Below are 19,335 nucleotides of genomic sequence, written 5' to 3'. Positions count from 1 at the left end.
GCTGCTCCACTCGGGGGCCAATTGCCCTACGACCCCCCCCATTCCCCCACCAGCTCACTCCCAAGTCCCTTTTCACCTCCTCCCAGGTCCCAAAACACCATTACCAGAAAGGGGGGGGGAACGTGTGGCGGGATGGGAGATGAACCCACTACCACTGCATAAGGCTAAATGTAGCATTTTAGCTCTTAGCTTCCCAGCGTGAAGTGGATCTGCCCCACCCCCACCCCACCCCGACCAAGGTCCATCGGAGAGACAGATGTATAGAATAAGAGAGGTCTGAACGGGGTGCTGGTAAGCGGAAGTGGGGCTCCACCCTCCCCCACCCGCCGCCCTCCTCCCTTCCCCAGGGACAGGCCCCGCCATGCTGCGTGTATGAGCCTGAGCGGAGGTGGGGGGGAGGGGGAAGAGACTGTCCCCCTTGGATCAGAGTGGGACCTGGGATGAGGCAGACACTAGTATTTAGGGTATTAGAAGAATAGGAGGCTGCGGGGTGTATAAAAAAACCTTGGCGGTTTGGGCCTCGATGAGGGAGACGATCTCCTTGGCGAAAGGCAGGTTCTCCTCAGCCAGAATGGTCAGCATATTGATGTGCGGTTTACTGTTGAAGGTCAGGTCTTCCAGGGACGACTGATAATCCCGACAGGCGTCCTCCCGGGCCCCCGCGGTACCGGCCTCGGCCGGTGCCGGCTCCGACATCGCGCTGCGGCCCCCCTCCGAGATCCGCCGCAGCTGTCGCCGCCGCCGCCGCCGCCGCCCGCTACCCCGCCTCCCTCGCGACTCCTCTTCCTCCTCTCGACGGGTCACTCGCGACTCCGGCTTTTACCACATGCTGACCACGGAGGGGGGGTTGGGGACGACGCCGGGAGGGAGCCTCGGGTGGGAACCGCCGCCGTCGCACGGGGTGGGGGAGGGGGTTCCTGCCTAATTCACTCGCCGCCGCGGCTCCTTTCTCCACAGACACAAAATGGCGGCGGCTGTGGCAGCTCCAGCTCCGAAAATGTCTCTGTTCCCAACCGCTGCGTCGTGCGAAATGAGCGAGGGGGAGGGGAGACGCTCAGAAAGGGGGCGGGCTCCAGCAGGATGCCTAGTTCTGATTGGATCTGACTCGGGAACAACAGAAAGTGCCCCTCCCCCCCACAAGACGTCGTCGCACCGCCTTCTTCCTCGGCGCTGCCAGCCTCTAGCAGGGGCTTTCGCAACTCCGACCATCGAGTTGGAGTGTAAGAGAAGTCTCTGCTCATTGGTCCGTTTGTACAAGACTGTTCGGTCATTTGTTACCATAACAACCCATTCAGAGAGGCCTGTTAGTCCCTTGAGGGGCCAGCCCAGCAGCCTCACCTAACCAGTTTGAGGAGCTGCGTGGCCGAATCCCGGCCCCCTTTCCCTCCCCTCCCCACAGCCTGCTCTGGCACTAACAGTTGACTCATCCACCAACCCTCCCCTTCAGCTCAGGGAAAGCCATATCTTGTTTGGGGCTAGGTGAATGAGGAAGGTGTCATCTCGGCCCGGGCAGCTGGCTCAGTCCACGCTCCTCACGTCTCAGGTGCACGGAGGCCACAGGTCCAGGTTGCAACGACAGCTGCAGCCACTGCAGCAGTGTCGTGCCCGCGCCGTCCTGGGAGCACCTCGGGTTGGAGGCAGTTCTCGCTCCCCTGTAGTCTTCCACCGAAAAGAAGGGGGGGGGGGGAAGCATAGAACTCGTCCAACGTGGCCTGCGCTGCTGAATCCCAGGAGGCCAGTCGGCAGCGGAAGATAACCACTTAACCCTGGTGGGCGTCTGTCCAGTTCTAAGGGCAGCCCAGTGGCCCCCTTGCAGTTGGCATCGAGCCCCCGGCGCCAACGGTTTCGTCACAGTTTACCCCGCATGGAGGGAAGCAGTCACAAGGGCTCTCTTATCTGCTCAGAGCAGAAAATGCGGGGGAAGGGGGGAAATTAATGTGCATTTATTGGTTCACTCGTGCCCGGACCTTGGGGGCTCCTAGGCCAGGTTTCCACTTCTCTAAGATTCCTTAATTGTTGCGAGTCAGCTATGGAAAGTAGAACAGAGCCCTCCAAACTTGCAGGCCCTTGGAATGCTGCCTAACAGAACACCAGGAAGCATCTTTTTTTTCTTCTCGGGGACAGAGATGTTACCCAGAGTTTGGTCGGGGAGGAAAAGTCTCCCTCACCTTGTTAATTCTCTCTCCAGGGTTACCTACCTGCAGCACGCTTCATTGTTTCCTTTCTTAAGCTACAGTTCTGCGTAGTAAAAGTTACTTTGTTGTTTCCCAAAGGGAACAGCTCTAGAAGGGCGAGTGAAGCATTTCACAACTGTATCATGTGCGTTTCCTATATTTTTTATTTCCCCATTCTTTGTCATAATGGCTCCGGAATAGGAAACTGAAACCAAAGGATGAAAAGGGGGGGGGAGCCGACTTGTCACTCACTGAAGGTAAAAATACGATTGGATAGTCAATGAAGCTCTCTGATCTCCGTAGTTGTTGGGTCACCATCGCTGGAGTGAGTATCTGACAGTACGGCCAGAGTTAATAGTCCACCGAAATTCCAGGTTTCCACTGTAGAGTTTCCTTACATTCCGCCTCCTTATTCTTCAGGTGAATATGTTTTCTTAATTTTGACATCTGTAGTTTATCCTTTGTGGTCCTTTATAAACATGTAAGTGCAAAGCAAACGTCTAAAAAGAAAAAAAGTTTTCAAAGGCCTATTAGTGTTATCTCCAGAAATTGGCCACCCAACAAGAGATGGGTTTGGTTGTGTATTGTTTTGTTTTAAGCTACAGAAAGTCTAGAGGATCTACTACGGACCAGAAGAGCTTCCACCAATTAGCAACACGATACCCTTCCCCCCCCCCCGGAAGTGTAAGTAGAACGTAAACTCCTTAAGAGTAGAAACTATTAATGTGTGAGAGTTGTTTCGGCTTTGTATCTCCAGCACCTAGCAAACTACTTTTTATTTAGTTGCGTAAAGATGTATTAAAATCCTTAAATTATTAAGTACAGCCGAGATCGTACTAGCTTATACTGCCTTGAAGGCCTATTGTTGAAATGAGTAACCATTCCTGCTGGGGAGTGAGGAGAATGAAAATCATTTCTTAATAAGAGTCAACATAATATATGTTAATCATTGCATTTAAACAAAGAAATCACAAGTTCACTTCATATAACTTATTTTAATGTATTTAACTCTAAGGTAATTTCATATAGTTACATATATTCAACTCATTAAATAATATGGATTACTACTTTTCATCTTGTGAAAAGAGCTTTGATAGAGTAAATTTTTTTTCAGAATAGCTAGAGATTAACTTTTTTGTTTTCCCTCTATATTGCTGCCTGTATTCACTTCCCTTAAACTCACTTTAACTTACTGAAACATTAATAAACTCTTTTCTCCTAAGTCACTTCCTGGTACAGGACTCTACTAAAGTTAAATTGGGTGTTTAAAGGAGCTTCAGAGAAACAAAAAAGGCATCATTGTAAAGGCCAGAGGGAAGTAGAATCCATTATGTTGATTCTCAAAAATTATAAAATCCAGAAAATCTGGGAAATGGGTTCTGTGTAAAAATCACCTGATTCAAACACCCTGGTATTTACAAAGCAAACTTTTAGTTTAGAGGTACATATGTCAAAACAACTTGGTGTTTTCGTGTGTAGCCACATTTCCCCCTCCATGAAACTTATACCGTATCCCTAGAAGCAATTCAGTAACAATGTTTCCTTGATATGTTTAATGTATCTAAAAAATCTTTTATGTAAATATTTCTTTTTGAAAATGTTTTCCTATGTCTCCCAAACAGTGTTGTTTGTTAATTCACTTGGTAACTGTATCTATCCTATGATGTTATAGGTAAAAGGGATCTTAACCAGCCCAAACTTTTCGTTTTTTACAAGAAGAAACTAAGGTCACTGAGAGGTTCATTGTGTAGCCCAGAATTACACGGGCTATGTCTGATCAGTCAAATCAAGTCAACAAGCATTCACTTACTAAACATTAGAGATACAAAAACAACAACAACAACAACAACAAAAACCCAGTCACTACCTTCAAGAAGCTCACCAGGGCAGCTAGGTGGCACAGTGGATAGAGCACTGGCCCTGGATTCCAGAGGACCTGAGTTCAAATCCAGCCTCAGACACATAACACTTAGTAGCTGTGTGACCCTGGGCAAGTCATTTAACCCCATTGCCTATCAGAAGAAAAAAAAACAAGAAGCTCACCAATTCTAAGCAGTAGAATTACCATAGAAGCCCAGTTCTACAACTTCAAATCCAAGGTCTTCCTAACTCCAAATCCAGAGCTTCTACCCACTTCACTTCCTCAATTCCTAAAAAAGTACTAGACTGAGGAAAAACCTTAGTCTATTTCTTACCCCCTCCCCCAAACACTTACTGTGAGCTATATAAAATTGAGTCATGTAACCCCTCTCCTCTAAGCTTCACTTTCTCCATTTGTAATAATAATAACATCTACCTTACAGATATGCTCTTACATTTCAAAAGTAAGTTAAATGTAAAAGACTTTATAAACCTTAAAGTACTATATGTGAGAACTATTACTCTTAGGGGGAGAAACAAGTTGGAGGAGAAAATGTCAGTTTTAGACTTGTTGAATTTTTGAGTAACCAGTATGACATCCAAGTGGATATATCCAAGAGGAAGCTGGAATATGTAACTAAAGCTCTGAAAATTGATATATAGAGACATAGATTTGGGAGTCATCTTCATAATGGTGATAACAGATGGCATCCAAGTATTAGGGAACAGAGAGAAATAAAGGGAAAGGGCCTAGGACAAACCTTTTAAGAAATAGCAAAATTTAATGGGGTAAAAGGAGTTTGAAGAAGCAGCATTACAGACAGAAAAGTTAGGAGAGATATAAGAGGAGAATCATGAGGCTTCAGCATCATGGAAAACAAGGGAAGAAACAATATAAAGAAGTAGATGGTTCACAGTGTCAATCATAATTATGATCATAGATACAAATCAAGAAGGGATCTCAATAGCCATCTAGTCTAATCCCCTCATTTTGTATTCAAGGAATGCTTATTTTGCCTTTTATAAGTCACATGCTCAATAAGCTCTGGGGTGTAGGAGTCCTCATTTAAGGAGAAAAAAAACCTCTTAAATCCATCCACTTGTTCCATACAAATGAGTATATATATATATATATATATATATATATATATATATGTATAAAGTACCAAATCAATCCATGCCCTTTGGGTCAAGTTCGTTATCATTGTTGGCCTTTTTATATGCAAAAGAACTACTTAAAACCTAGCCCAAGTTTACAAGATGCATTGAACTTACTCAAAGTTTTGCATCCTTTACCAAATTACAAAATGATCCATTGAGAAATAAATGGTACTCCCTTACCCGAAGGTATAAGTGTAGTTTGAATGAGATACACTCTTACATCTCATTATCTCTGTTCCCTACCTGTTACATCCTGAAATTTTGCCAAGTGTATATTTAAACAATTAGAGATAATAATAGGACAAATTTAATAAAATAACCAGAAATCAATGTATTTGATACAGAAAGTGAATGACAGTGTAAGGATATACCCCTTTCCAACCTTGGCAAAATTTCATTCATTCACGAAGTGAAACTTACCCTAAGTGATATTTACCCAGAGTCACACAGGTAGTCAATCTGAATCAGAGACAAGAGTAGAACCCAGGTCTCTTGGACTCACAAATCAGCCCTTTATCTAGTATGCAACATTGCCTCTTTGTAACTATGTACATTTGCCTCTTGGGAATCACTATGGCTTAGCAGGAACATGAGTTGATTCGCATAGTATAATTATATGTTAGAACATGTATTTATTTCTATACTTTTGCATGCCATGGACAGCCACAACGGCAATTACCAAGTGAATAAACCATCCTATAATAATTTATAGTGATATTGTATTTTTGTATAGCATTTTACAATTCACAAAAGGGCTTTCATATAGATATGGATACCTTATTTTTTCATGTATGTATACATTCATATATACATATATACATATGTGTGTACATATATATGTATATGTGTGTGTGTGTGTATATATATATATATATATATATATATATATATATATATATATATATATATGAATGCAATTTTGTCCTCACAACAACCCTAGGTCTTTTTTCATTCTTTTTTTTGAAATGGATGAGTTTAAAAATTAGGTGACATGACAAGGTCACATCCCTTATGAGGCTACCTGTCACAGTGAAGGTGTGCTGGACTTGTAATTAGGAAACTCTAGATTCAGACTCCTGCCTCTGTCATTTAACAAGATGTGTAGCCCTGGGCAAGACATTTAATCTCTCTTTGCCTTAGTTTCTTCACCTTTAAAATAGAGATCATAACAGTGCCTGCCCTACGGAGTTGTTGGTAGTGTCAAATGAGATTGTTTGCAAAGCACTTAATATGCCAACCTTAAATCTATATATAAATGTCAGATAACTTACTAGTGCTAAAGCAAGAACAAGAATCTCAGTCTTCTAACAGATACCTAGGTCATTATGCTTTATCCCTTGCTATTGGGGGAGATATACTATAGTAGAGAAAGAGCTGGATTTGTACTCAAAGGAGCAGATTTCAAATCTTGGCTCTACCATCTGACCTTGGACAGTCATTTCAACCACTTTTGGATTCAGTTTCCCAAATAGTGGATTGGACTAGATCAGAGATGTCAAATATGTCACCCGTGCAGCCGATCTGCAACACTCCTGAGTGTGCCAAAATCAGATTAAACTGTAATTGGGAAATATTTAACAAAATAAATGAAAATGCAATAAAACAAAGATAATATAATATTTTAAAACTAATTGTGCTATCCACAGAAATCTTTATGTATGGATTAATGGCTCCCTTTTGTATTTCTAGTGAATTTGTGTTTCTAATGAATTTGACACTACTGAACTAGATGATCTCAAAGGTCCCTTATATTCCACCTTTAAAACTATTAATTTATGACCCATTTTTGCAAACACATTCATGTTATTGGGTCTGCTTAACAGAAGAGATGTACAGCCAACATGGCATGGTAGATTAATAATAATAATAATAATAATAATGATAATAATAGCTAGAATTTATATACTTTAAGATTTGTAGCATGTTACTTTTGAAGGACCCCTAACCAAAAAAAATAAGCAATGTTCAACCTGTAATAAAAATATGTAATATAGATAATACACTTAAATAATATTGATGAAAAAATCATACTTATGATTACCCTATGGCCTCTGCTTCATCTCCCCAGCCAGCTTCTAGACATTGTCAATATAGCATCTCAACTGACTCCAAAATTGTCTTCACTCATGTTTTCACCTATTGGCCCTAATTTACCAGAATTTCTATTCATAAATAATTTTCTGTCCCCCAGCTATACTCCAACTGTATTATGCCAAAAGAAAAACTGCCATATCTACCTTTAGTCTGCATTTCATAACTAGTTAAGCCAATTTCAGAGTTGTATATGTTATGTTATTTTAAGTAATCTAGAAACACAGCTATAGAATTGGAAGGTAATCTTAGTCCAACTCCTTCTTCCCCAAATTGTGAGGATACTAAGGCCCAGAGAAGGCAAGTGGCTTGCTTTAGGTCACACAGGTAGTAATTAGGAGAGCCCAAAGTTTAAATTAGATAATTTGACTCCAGATACCAATACAGGGGCTTTTCCACTATATAATACTTACTAGTGGAAAACTTGGTGGCTATAGCTGTAGAAGGATAGGAATTAGGTAGGCAGAATGTGTGACATTAGAATTAGCGGAACTTTGCCTTCTTTACTATCATGTGCCTGATAGTGCCTGAGCTCCTGTCCTTTTTCAGTTTTACAAAGTATTGTGTGGTATTTCCTTTGGGCTGCTCCCCAATTTCTATTCATAGGTTTGCAAGTTGGATTACCAAGGAGCAACTAACTACCTCAGGTTCTAGGGGAAACCCTGTAGTCTATGGTCAAACTTTGGCTCACAAGCCCCCACAGGTGTGCTTCCCATTGATAATCAACCATGATACACAATTAGTTCTTAGCAAAGGCAAATTATTAATGTAGAATAGTAAGAAAAGTTGCTATAAAACCTTCCTTCCATAAATTTGGGAATCACTCTCGCACAAATATGTACAATGTCCAAACTTAGAGACCAATGGTAGTAAGCTGCGTATATGGTAAATGTGTATGGCAAAGACAACTCAACCTCTGGTTGTTCAAGACCTGGAATTTCTTCCTCTTTTTACAGAATCTTCATACCATTACTGTTGTGTGCAATATATCTACTAGGCAGGTTGCTCAGCTGAAGTCCCAATTTCTCCATAACTGAATTCTCAACTTCTTTTTAGTTATTTATTTATTTACTTTTAGTTTTCAACATTTACTTCCATAAGATTTTGAGTTCCAAATTTTCTCCCCATCTCTCCCCTCCTCCCACCCCAAGAGGGTGTGCAATTTGATATAGGCTCTACATATACATCATATTGAAGGTATTTTCACATTAGTCGTGTTGTAAAGAAGAATTAGAACCAATGGGAGAAGCCATGAGAAAGAAGAAGCAAACAAAAAAAGGGGGAAAAAAGCAAGTAATATGCTTCAATTTGAATTCAGACTCCATAGTTCTTTTTCTGGATGTGGACAGCATTTTCCATCATGAATCCTTTGGAGTTGTCTTGGATCCTTGCATTGCTAAGAAGAAATGAGTCTATTAAAGTTAGTCATCACACATTGTGGCTGTTATTGGGTACAATGTCCTCCTGGTTCTGCTCACTTCACTCAGCATCAGTTCATGCAAGTCTTTGCAGGTTTTTCTGAAGTCTGCCTGCTTGTCATTTCTTATAGCACTATTATAGTATTCCATTACATTCATATACCACAACTTGTTCAGCCATTCCCCAAATGATGGGCATCCTCTCAATTTCTAATTCTTTGACAGCACAAAAAGAGCTGCTATAAACATTTTTGTACATGTGGATCCTTTTCCCATTTGTATGATCTCTTTGAGATACAGACCTAGAAGTGGTATTGCTGGGTCAAAGGGTGTGTATGCACAGTTTTATAGCCCTTTGGGCATAGTTCCAAATTGCTCTCCAGAATGGTTGCATCAGTTCACAACTCCATCAGCAATGCATTAGTGTTCCAATTTTCCTGAACTCTCAACTTCTAGGGCTGGTTATCTCTTGAGTCTTTTCTTTGCTTCCAGGGGTCATTCTCCTTGCAGCTGCTTTTTCAAATGATTGTCTCTCAGTATCCATGTCTTTTTAGAGTATATGTCTTTGCTCCAGGCTAAACAGTGTCTCCTATTGATCCAATAGCTCCCCTTTCATAAATACATACATATTTATACTGGAGGGGGTGGGAATTCATGCAGGATTTAGTTATTTAAAGCCTTCAGCAATATGGCTAATTTGTTTACTCAACTAATTCAGTTGTTATTCCTTTTTTGACTCTCAGAGGTGTTAACACCTCACAAAGGGATCACAGGGTGTTCTACTTGTTAATATATTAAAACTATGTAAGCTGAAGGAAGATGGAATAATATCTTCCTACATTATAGTTAAAATAAGTCCTTTAAAATTAGTACATATGAAACATTCCTTGTATGTTCAGAAGGAATTCGTATAATACCTAAATAATTTAGGCAAGTAACATTTCCCAATCCAACCTAACAAGTATTTATTAGATAATGCAAGACAGTTTTAGAAGCTGTGGATAAAAAGACAAAATGAAAAATATCTCCTACCTTCAAGGAACTTACATTCTACTGTGTTTCTAGTCTCACTTTTGTATTTTTAATGCTTTTTCTATAACTAGAATTTGAAAATTAAAGGGGAATGTCCACCAATAAGAAATTTTTATGTCATCCTAAGTTACAATGTATGTCTCTCAGTAAGAGGCCAATGCATATGTCTCATAAAAATGAGATAGAGCACATCTCCAGCTCTAATGGAGAAGGCCCATTCCAGCATATTAGATCTTTCCCATGATAGCACATGGATCATAAGATCATAGATTTAGAGCTGAAAGAGCTATTAAAGGCCTGAAAATCTAACCCCCTCATTTTACAGATGAGAAAACTAAGGGACAGAGTATAGGATTTGGCAGTTTCAAACTGTCCTAAATGCAAGTCTAGTGCCTTATCCATTATGCCATATCTCCAGTGGAATTGGAGGCATCATGGCATAATAGAAGTAATATGCTATGCCTTGGGATGATGCAGCAGCTCCAAGTTGGTCACTATTATGTTTGTATCTAATATTGTATTTGTTGGGTAGTTATTTCCATAAAGTCCTGTTCCCCTGCTTCATGTTGGCATAGTTGTGACTCTGGGTTCTCAAAGGCTATGCAGTGAAATGTGTCTACATTCTACCAAGCTGGAAAGCCTTTTGAATATGGTCTTGACAACAGATTCTATCTATTTGCCAAGGACAATCCTAGCTAAATTCAGAAACCTTAATTACCAGTTCACTGACTACTTAGTAATTAATCCCTTAGCCATGACAACACATGAAACAAAGAAAAATGCAAGATGTTCATCAGACATTTTTGCACCCCATCTGTTTCTACAGCACTGGTGGCATAGTGATGGAAAAAGTGGCAGAGAATTCTAAGAATCTCAGAGTTTTTAAACCAGCTTTTAAAAAATTTTTTATTTATTTTTACGAGTATTTAGTATCCCCACACTACCTTCTTCTAATTGAACACTAAAAAGAGGAGAAAAATAGAAAGCCTTCAGAACAAATATCCATAGTCCAGCAAAACATATCTCCACATTTACCATTTCCAGAAATTTATGTCTCATTCTCCATCTCATTCCATCACCTCTCTGGCATGAGGTGGGTAATATGTTTCATACTGAATCCTCTGATTCATGGTTTATCATTACACTGATCTAAAGTCTTTCAAAGTTGTTTTTCTCAATGTTTGTTGTCATTGCACATGAACCTCACCTCTGAACTGGTCAAAGGAGGGAAGAATATACATACACACACAGTTGGAGGTACAAGATATATGGGGAGGGAGGTACAGAAATATTTTTCATTCCAGGAAATAAGAGGAGAAGCAAAGTAAAGGTGGGGGTGGAAGGGGATTGGTATAAAAGGGATGGTAGATTAAGTGAGGGAGTAGTCATAACCAAAACTCTAATCATGGATATACAAAAAATATTTTAGCAGCACTTTTTGTAGTGCCAAAGAATTAGAAACTGAGAAGGTGCTCATCAGTTGGGAGATTGCTGAACAAGTTATAGAATATGAATGTGATGGAATAATACTGTAAAAATGATGAAGGGGTTGGTTTCAGAGAAACCAGGATGCAGATTGAAGTGGGTAGAACCAAGAGAACAAGTCATACAATAACAGCTAGATTGCAAAGACAAAAAATCTTTAAGACTTAGGAACTCTGAACAGCAAAATGACCAACCACAATTCCAGAGAACTTGTGATAAAACTTTCCACCCACACTTGAGAGGAAAGTATAATTTAAGATTATTTTTATTGGAGGGGGAGTGAATGGGGAACATGGCCACTGTAGGAATTTGTATTGCTTGACTATGCATATTTGTAGTATGGGGTTTATTTTTCTTTCTCATTGGGATGAGGGCAAGGTAGGGAAAGAAGGCAGATTTGTATTGATCAAAAAAATTTTTGTAAAAGTTTGGTCTGGTCATCCAAACAAGAAAAAATGTCATTATATAAATTATTTTCGTAGTTTTGCTTACTTTATTTTACATAAGTTCATTAAGGTCTTCGCAGTTTCCTCTGAAACTATCATTTTCGTCTTTTCTTAAGGCACAATACTATTCCTTTACATTTGTAAACTATAATTTGTTTAGCCATTCCCCTGTAGGAGGATACTCCCTTAGTTTCTAATTTTGAGCTACTATGAAAAGAGCTGCTATAAATATTTTGGTACATATAAATCCTTTTCCTATTTCTTTGATCTTTTTGGACATTAGCATAATAGTGTCATTACTGGGTCAAAGGTCAAGTGCAGTGTTTAATTACTTTTGGGATCAGAGTTCCAAACTGCTTTCCATAATGGCTGGACCAATTCACAGCTCTACCAACAGTGCACCAGTGTTTTAAATAGTGCTTGTTTCCTATAGCCCCTCCAACATTTTAGACCAGCTTTAAAAAGCGGAAAATTTTTCCTTGAGAAATAGTTAATATTTCAAACTCTTATATTTTAATGTCATAATACCAAGAATGATTGTCTCAGTAAATATTACTATGATACTATAAGCTTTTCTCCCAGCATAGCTAATACAAGGTTAGATCCCAAGTCCTGCCTCCTAAACTATATAATAGCTGAAATCAGCAAATGAGGTTATGACACGTGGACAATTAATATGTTTCATTGCTATCCATGGCTTTTTGTATTTATGCAAAAGGCTAGGCTGTCATTTACACTGAAAAAAGGAAACTTTTTATTTTTAAAGAGTATTCTGTTTTTAAAGTAGCATCCCAATGATTGCACAGTGAGCTGTAGCCCTCTCCTCTCAGGAGTCAGGGGTAAAGTTTTATCAGAAGTCCTCTGGAATTGTGGTTGGTCATTTTGCTGTTCAGGGTTCCTAAGTCTTTTAAAGTTTTTTTGTCCTTGCAATATAGCTGTCATTGTATAAATTGTTCTCTTGGTTCTACCCACTTCAGTCTGCATCCTAGTTTCTCTGAAACCAATCCCTTCATCATTTTTTACAGTATTATTCCATCACATTCATATACCATAACTTGTTCAGCAATTCCCCAACTGATGAGCACCTTCTCAGTTCCTAAGGGTATGCTACTTTAGATACTCAAGAGTTAGGGATCAGCCACTTCCCCCTACAGATATATCATCCAATTGGGGACTGCTGACAATAAGCCTAAGCTGTTCAGGGGAACACAATACACTATAGTCACTGGCCTTGCTTCAATTTCTACACATTAAAGCATCTCACAAACTGCAAAATGTTCTTCAATTACAAGGTATTTTTAGCACTATTAATACCACCCTCCTAGTCTTCAAATTTACTGGCAGGCTGAACATAGACACCTTCTATACCTCTGATGTAGTTACTTTGTTTTGGGCCCCAGAGTTTTTGCTTTCACCCACAATTTTTTGTCTTCTCGTTTTGAAGGTGAGTGTTTACTTGGTTGAAAAATATGTAAGTGTAGAAGTTGGAAAGTGGGAAATTAATGTGGGGTCTTCTGTCTTTAAGAGTTTTGAAGAGAGGTAAGAAATTGTCGATGCAACAAGCACATTCATTGAAAACCCAGGCACTATGTTCAAAGTCACTAGGATGTTTTGGAGTTTATTGTTTAGACTCTAAGACCCTTGAGCCCAGAGCCTATGTCCTGTTTAACTTGAGTAGGCCAGGTTATTCATAGACACTGCAACCTGTCTGTCTCACGAATTCATGTTAGAAAGCAAAATGAACAGCTCTTCTACAGAGGGTTTTCCCTCACTGGAGGTCTTCAAGCAATGGCTATGTGACCACTTGTCAGGTCTGTTGCAGAGAAAAGTGTAGAGATCCCAATTTGCTTTGTCAAATATTTGAAGGATTGTCATAAGGAAAAGAGATTCAACTTGTACTACTTGGCCAGGGAGTACAAAACTAGGAACAATGACAGAAAATTGCAAAGTGGGAAATTTAGATTAAATTTCAGAATAAACTTCCTAATAACTAGGGCTGTCCAAAAAGTGCTATAGGCTGTCCGCAATATCTTGGGGAATATAGGCATGCACACATCATGGGTAGAGTGTGTCTGCATACTTTTAGGCAAGCATTATCATTGATCCTTGAACTGAGGTGATGTGATTAGCATGAAGGGGAAAAGCCAATTGTCTACCTTGTCCCAGAGTATGCCTAGGCATCCTGGCATACCTGTGAATGCCCATGCTCAGGAAATGTTCTATCTGACTTTATTATAGCTCTTCAAGCACAGGCCAGATGACCACTTTTCAGGGATAGTAATAATTCCTTTGAATTCTGAGATCCTGTGATTTAATGGAGCAGACAAGAGACAGTGGCCACTAAAAATAGAGAGCTGCCATTCTAGTTCAGCTAAGGCAAGGTTATGAGAGTCACCCAAAGAAATCAACTTTGTATTGCTTTGACCAGCATCAGGTGTTCTCTAAGCTCAGACAAGTCCCAGTCATGAAGTCCTGATATGAATCCCACTTATCTCATTGTTGCTGTTGCCCCTCATTGTTAGGGCTACAGCTTACTGTGCAACCATTGGTATAAGTATTGTACCTTGCTAATATACTTATCACATTCTAAGGAGGCATCCTAGAGTAATGTAAAGATTATTGGCCTTGAAGTCAGGAGTAATCTATGTTTGAATCCCAGCTCTGATACTAACTTTGTCACTACGTAAGTCACTAAACCTGTTTTCTCATCTCTGAAAAAGTATTAATAATATTCTACTGTCTCACCAGGTTGCTGTGAGGAAAGCACTAATGCTCTTATAATGAATTTTAGATCATAATTTGTGTGTGCATTTTCAACTAGATTGAAGGCAAAGCCATTTTCTTATTTATTTATTATCTCAGTGGCAGCACAATGCACTACTGGCTGGCCGACTGGCTAGCTGAATTGACAGGCTACCTATAGAGCAATACCATAATTATATGATTTTGCCAGAGGGTGAGATCATCCAGAGGGTGAGCCCAAAGCATTGTTGTTATGCCAAGCTCAGGTTCTATCCATATTTGATAAAGGGAAAAGGCAAGAATTGAGCTTACACTGCCCATAATGATGATGTGCCCTTATCAGACCAACCTATTTTTTTTTAAACAAGAGTCACATTTTTTTGGAGTGGGGAAAGAAGGAATAAATTGAAAAAAGACTGAGGGAATAGAAAACAGAAACTTTAATGGCTCAGGTGTCATGATGGTATAGCTTTTTCCTGCCATCTCTTCCAGTGTTATTGTATGTGGCCCTGGCTTTAATACCAATGAAGACCAAAATCCCATGTGCATGTCTGTGTTCCCCCGGTTTTTGAGGGATATGCTGGAACCAGCTTATATTTATGGCAGAGCCTGATTGTTAAATTTTCAGTGTAAGCATTTACACCTCAGAAATTGTCAAGTGCTACAAATCAGGGCTTGATTTATTGTTTTGATTGTCTAAATGGGGAAGGGAGGGAATAAGCATTTATACAGCACCTACTATGTGCCAGAAACTGTCCTAAGTGCTTTTTATTAATATCTCGTATAGCAACGGTGGGAGATAAATATTGTTGTTATCCCCATTTTACAGTTGAGGAAACTGAGGCAGAGGTTGAGTCACTTTCCTAGGGTCACTTAGCTAGCTGGTGTCTGAGACCAGATTTGATCTCAGGTCTTTATGATTCTAGAGTCAGTTTTCTATTCACTTAAGTCTAGACTCTAAACTTAAGAAAGTGATAGAGAAAATGTTAATAATGAAAATTAAACTTAGAAGTATGTCATGTTTTTCAGAGAGCTGGTTGTTAAACATTTACCAGTGTCAAGATATTAGGAGACACCCTGTTTTCCAGAGCCAAGGCTCAGAAAGCAAGCTGTGCCCTGAGTTTGGCGTAACAACAATGCTTTGGGCTCACCCTTTGGATGATCTCACCCTCTGGCAAAATCATATAATTATGGTATTGCTTTGACCAACATCATGTGTTCTCTGACCTCTGATAAGCACCAGACAAGCTTGGACAAGTTCTGGTTACAAAGCTCTGCTAGGAACCAAACTTGCTCATTGTTGCTGTTATCCCTCATTGTCAGGGCTACAGTTCACTGCACAGCCATTGGTATAAATATTGAGATCTCCCCACGCTGCCTTAGGTCCCTCTACTAGGTACAGGGCCCTAGCATATATGTCTAGATCCCTTTCTTGTTTGCAAGTGATTTCCTTTGAAATTAACTTTAAACTTTGAAATTAAACTTCTGTTTAATTCCTGACTCTCCTGTCTCTAGCCTACTCTGTTCAGCTCTGACCATCCATCCACAGCTTAGAGATTGGTTTGGTCTGACTGACACCAGCATACCTCTGCTTGTGTAACCTCTGCTAAATACAGAGTACATAGCATAATAGGATCATAGATTTAGAACTGGAAGGACCTCAGAGGTCATTTAATTCTACATTCTCATTTCTCAGGTGAGGAAATAAGCCCAGAAAGTTTAAATGACTTGCTCCAAGTCACACAGAGAGTGACAGCCAGGAATTCCTACACAGTACCACACTGCCTTCTTTCTTACACCACATTGCCTTTTCATCTAAGAAGGGATCTGAGTGCTTACTGATTATGACTTATTCTTCATATTTAGCCATTCCCCAATTGAAGAGTATACCTCTTGCTTTCTAGTTTTTTGCTACTATGAAAATAGCTGATATATTTTTGTACATACAAGTCTTTAACTCTTCCTTTGATTTCTTTGGGATCTCATAGAGAATTAGAGCTGCAAAGGACCTAAAATCATCTAGTCAACACCCTGATTTTCCAGATGATAAAACTGAGGCCCATAGTGGTGAAGCAAGTAAGTAAAAGAGCCAGGGATTCCAACCAGGATGTCTGACTCCAGGGCTAATTCTCTTTCTGCTACACTCTAAGACAAATCAGATTGGGTACTATACTTAACCTGTGTGTCTTGTTCCCTTTACAAACTGTAAGCTAAAAGAGGACCAGTACTAAGACCTTATGTAAATGTATCTTTCCCAGTACATAGCACTGTACTTGGCACACTCTAGATACTCCATAAATATTTGTTGAAAGAAAAGAGGAAAAAAGATCTTTGACATTTCAGACCCTCCATGATCTGGCCCCAACCTGCCTTTGTAACCTTGTTTCTGTGATATCTCTAGGTGTTATAGATTTTTTTAAACGTTCTTTTTCTTTTCTTTTTTTTAAACTATTAATCTATTTTTAGTTTTCAACATTCACTTCCATAAGTTTTTGAGATTTAAATCTCCCCCCTTTCTCTTCTTCCCTCCCCAAGACAGCGTGCAATTTGATATAGGATCTGCTTATGCATTCATATTAAACACATTTTCACATTAGTCATGATGTAAAGAAGAATCAGGACTAATGGGAGAAACCATGAGAAAGAAGAAACAAAACAAAACAACTAAAGAAAAGGAGCAGAAATAGTCTGCTTCCATCTGCATTCAGACTCCCAAGTTCTTTCTCTGGATGCAGATAGTATTTTCCATTGTGAGTCTTTTGGAGTCGTCTAAGATCCTCCCATTGTTGAGAAGAGCTAAGTCTATCAAAATCATCTCACAATGTGGCTGTTACTGTGTACAATGTTCTCCTGGTTCTGCTCATTTCACTCAGCATTAGTTCATATAAGTCTTTCCAGGTTTTTAAACAATATATTGTAGGATTATGGTTCTTAATCCACTCTGCTATCATCTTCCAATTTATGGGAGAGTTTATTCCATTCACATTCACAGTTATGATTACCATCTGTGTCTTTCTCTCCATCCTATTTTCTCACCTGTTTCTCCTTTTCTCTCTCTTTTTTCCCTCTCCCTCTTCACTAGAGTTTTGCTTTCCATTTGGCCAATTGTATTTTTAAGGATTTGTTTTCTACAGTCAGTTTTTGTCCTTTTTCCAAGCTATTGACTCTCTCTTGCATACCTCTCATTTCCTTTTCTAATTTTTCTTCTACCTTTCTTATTTGACTTTAAAAATCCTTCTTGAGCTCTTCCAAGAAGGATTTTTGGGCTTGAAACCAGTTCATATTCCCTTTTGAGGTTTCAGGTATGAGTATATTGACAATGTTGTCCTCTTCTGAATTTGTGTCTTGATCTTCCCTATTCCCATAATAAGAATCTATGGTCATTGTCTGTTTCTACTTTCTGCTCATACTGTTTGCCTATTTCCTGGCTTTTAAAGTTGAGTTCTGCTGGAGTGCAGGGGGCACTGACCCAAGTTTCCATACTGGGAACCTAGGTGCTGGCAGCTGGAGGCTGTAGGTATCTGGCAGCTTACCTGTTGCTAAGCGGGGGTCAGCATCACTAGAGCTCTTGGGGTGGGGGTGGGGAGTCTGGCCCCTGGAGGATGCCTACTCACTCAGGCTTCTTTAAAGCACTCAAATGTTTGACTGCTGGAGTTTGTCTGCCAGCTTGGAGTTATGCTGAAGCACCGGGAGGTTTGGCTGCTGGAAAATGCTGGTGCACATGGTAGTTTTCCAAGCTGGTGTTTACCAGTTCCCCTGCCTGTGCTCAAGCACTCAGCCAGGGCAGGATGAGGGGTGGGAGGGACTCAGGTACATTTTGGGGAACTCAGATACATTTATTACTTGTAACTGCTAGCCTGAGAAAATATATGCAGAATGTTCCCTGGGCATACTTAATACTCCTCATTGCAAGTATATAATATTCAAAATATTATAGAGGGAAATTGTATTAAAAGGAAAATTCAAGGAAATTCAAGAATGTGATTCTTGAAACAATCCTAATGTATGTAAATTCTCTGATTGACAATCCTAAATTTAGTGGGTAGTGGAATCTTTCTCTTTTGTCTCTTTTCCTTCTTTCTCCATGACATTTCTGTTGGGACTCCCACTTTACCCATCTCAATATCATGTCTACCTACCAGTTTTTCAGGTTCAGTAAGGACAAGTTCCAAGCTTCTCTAATCTATCTGTGTCATCTTCCAGTACAGAATGAAAGCAACATTTCCAGAGTTCTCTTCTCTCCAGCTGTCACCTTATTGGAAGATTGGCCCTTCCTTTTCTTCCTCCATTTCACTTAGCAGCCTCATCAATCACTATACATATCTTCATATAGTTGTCTGTTCTTCCAAAAGATGGAAACAAAGCAGGGGTAGGGGGCAGGAAATCAGTACCCACTAAATGTCTATTGAGCTTCTTTGTATTCTCTACTGTATCTAAACTGGACTACCTGTTTCTCCCCCCTTATCTCCTTACATTTCATCTGAAGTTATCAATAATCTCTTAGTTGCCAAATCCAGTGGCATTTTCTCAATCCTCATTCTCCTTGATCTCTCTGCAGCCTTTGACACTGTTGGTCATTCTCTCCTCCTTGATACTATTTTCTCTCCACTCTCTCCTGGTTCTCCTTCAACCTGTCTGACCACTCCTCTGTCTCCTTTGCTAGATCCTCATCCAGATCAGGCCCTCTAATCATAGGTGTACTGTCGCGACCAGCTCACTCGGCTACAGAGCCTACCTACGACCTAGGGTTTCCCAATCACCGAAAGAATCAAGACCAGCTTGATCTTCTATCTCAAATGCTCATTGATGAGACGGGAGATAAGATGGCAGCAGCTCCGTTTATTTTTAGCAAAACACTCATTTATATAGTAAAATAACAAAAACTCTGTCTCATGTTACAATTATGTATAACCCATGCAGTGCTCA

General features: G+C 40.0%; 1 protein-coding gene and 1 long non-coding RNA gene across 4 annotated transcripts in view; one reads left to right on the top strand and one right to left on the bottom strand.

Annotated features, from left to right (window-relative positions):
• Nucleotides 1-2,408, bottom strand: part of PCF11 (PCF11 cleavage and polyadenylation factor subunit) — a 33,300-nt gene extending 30,892 nt beyond the window's left edge. The window contains exon 1 of the mRNA XM_020993826.2: nt 505-2,408. Coding sequence (XP_020849485.1) covers nt 505-696 — 192 coding nt within the window. The 5' untranslated portion in view covers nt 697-2,408. The remainder of the gene's footprint in view (nt 1-504) is intronic.
• A 7-nt stretch (nt 2,409-2,415) lies between these two features.
• LOC144458215 (uncharacterized) overlaps nt 2,416-19,335 on the top strand; it is a 66,819-nt gene continuing 49,899 nt past the window's right edge. For 2 of the 3 annotated variants that reach the window (XR_013487795.1, XR_013487794.1), the window contains exon 1: nt 2,416-2,594. This is a non-coding gene — a long non-coding RNA (uncharacterized LOC144458215). The remainder of the gene's footprint in view (nt 2,595-19,335) is intronic. The other variant, XR_013487793.1, reaches the window with a different exon arrangement.

Source organism: Phascolarctos cinereus, unplaced genomic scaffold (assembly GCF_003287225.1).
Source record: "Phascolarctos cinereus isolate Bilbo 61053 unplaced genomic scaffold, phaCin_HiC Scaffold_726;HRSCAF=1367, whole genome shotgun sequence".
NCBI lineage: Eukaryota > Metazoa > Chordata > Mammalia > Diprotodontia > Phascolarctidae > Phascolarctos > Phascolarctos cinereus.
This window is presented reverse-complemented; position numbering and strand designations above follow the sequence as displayed.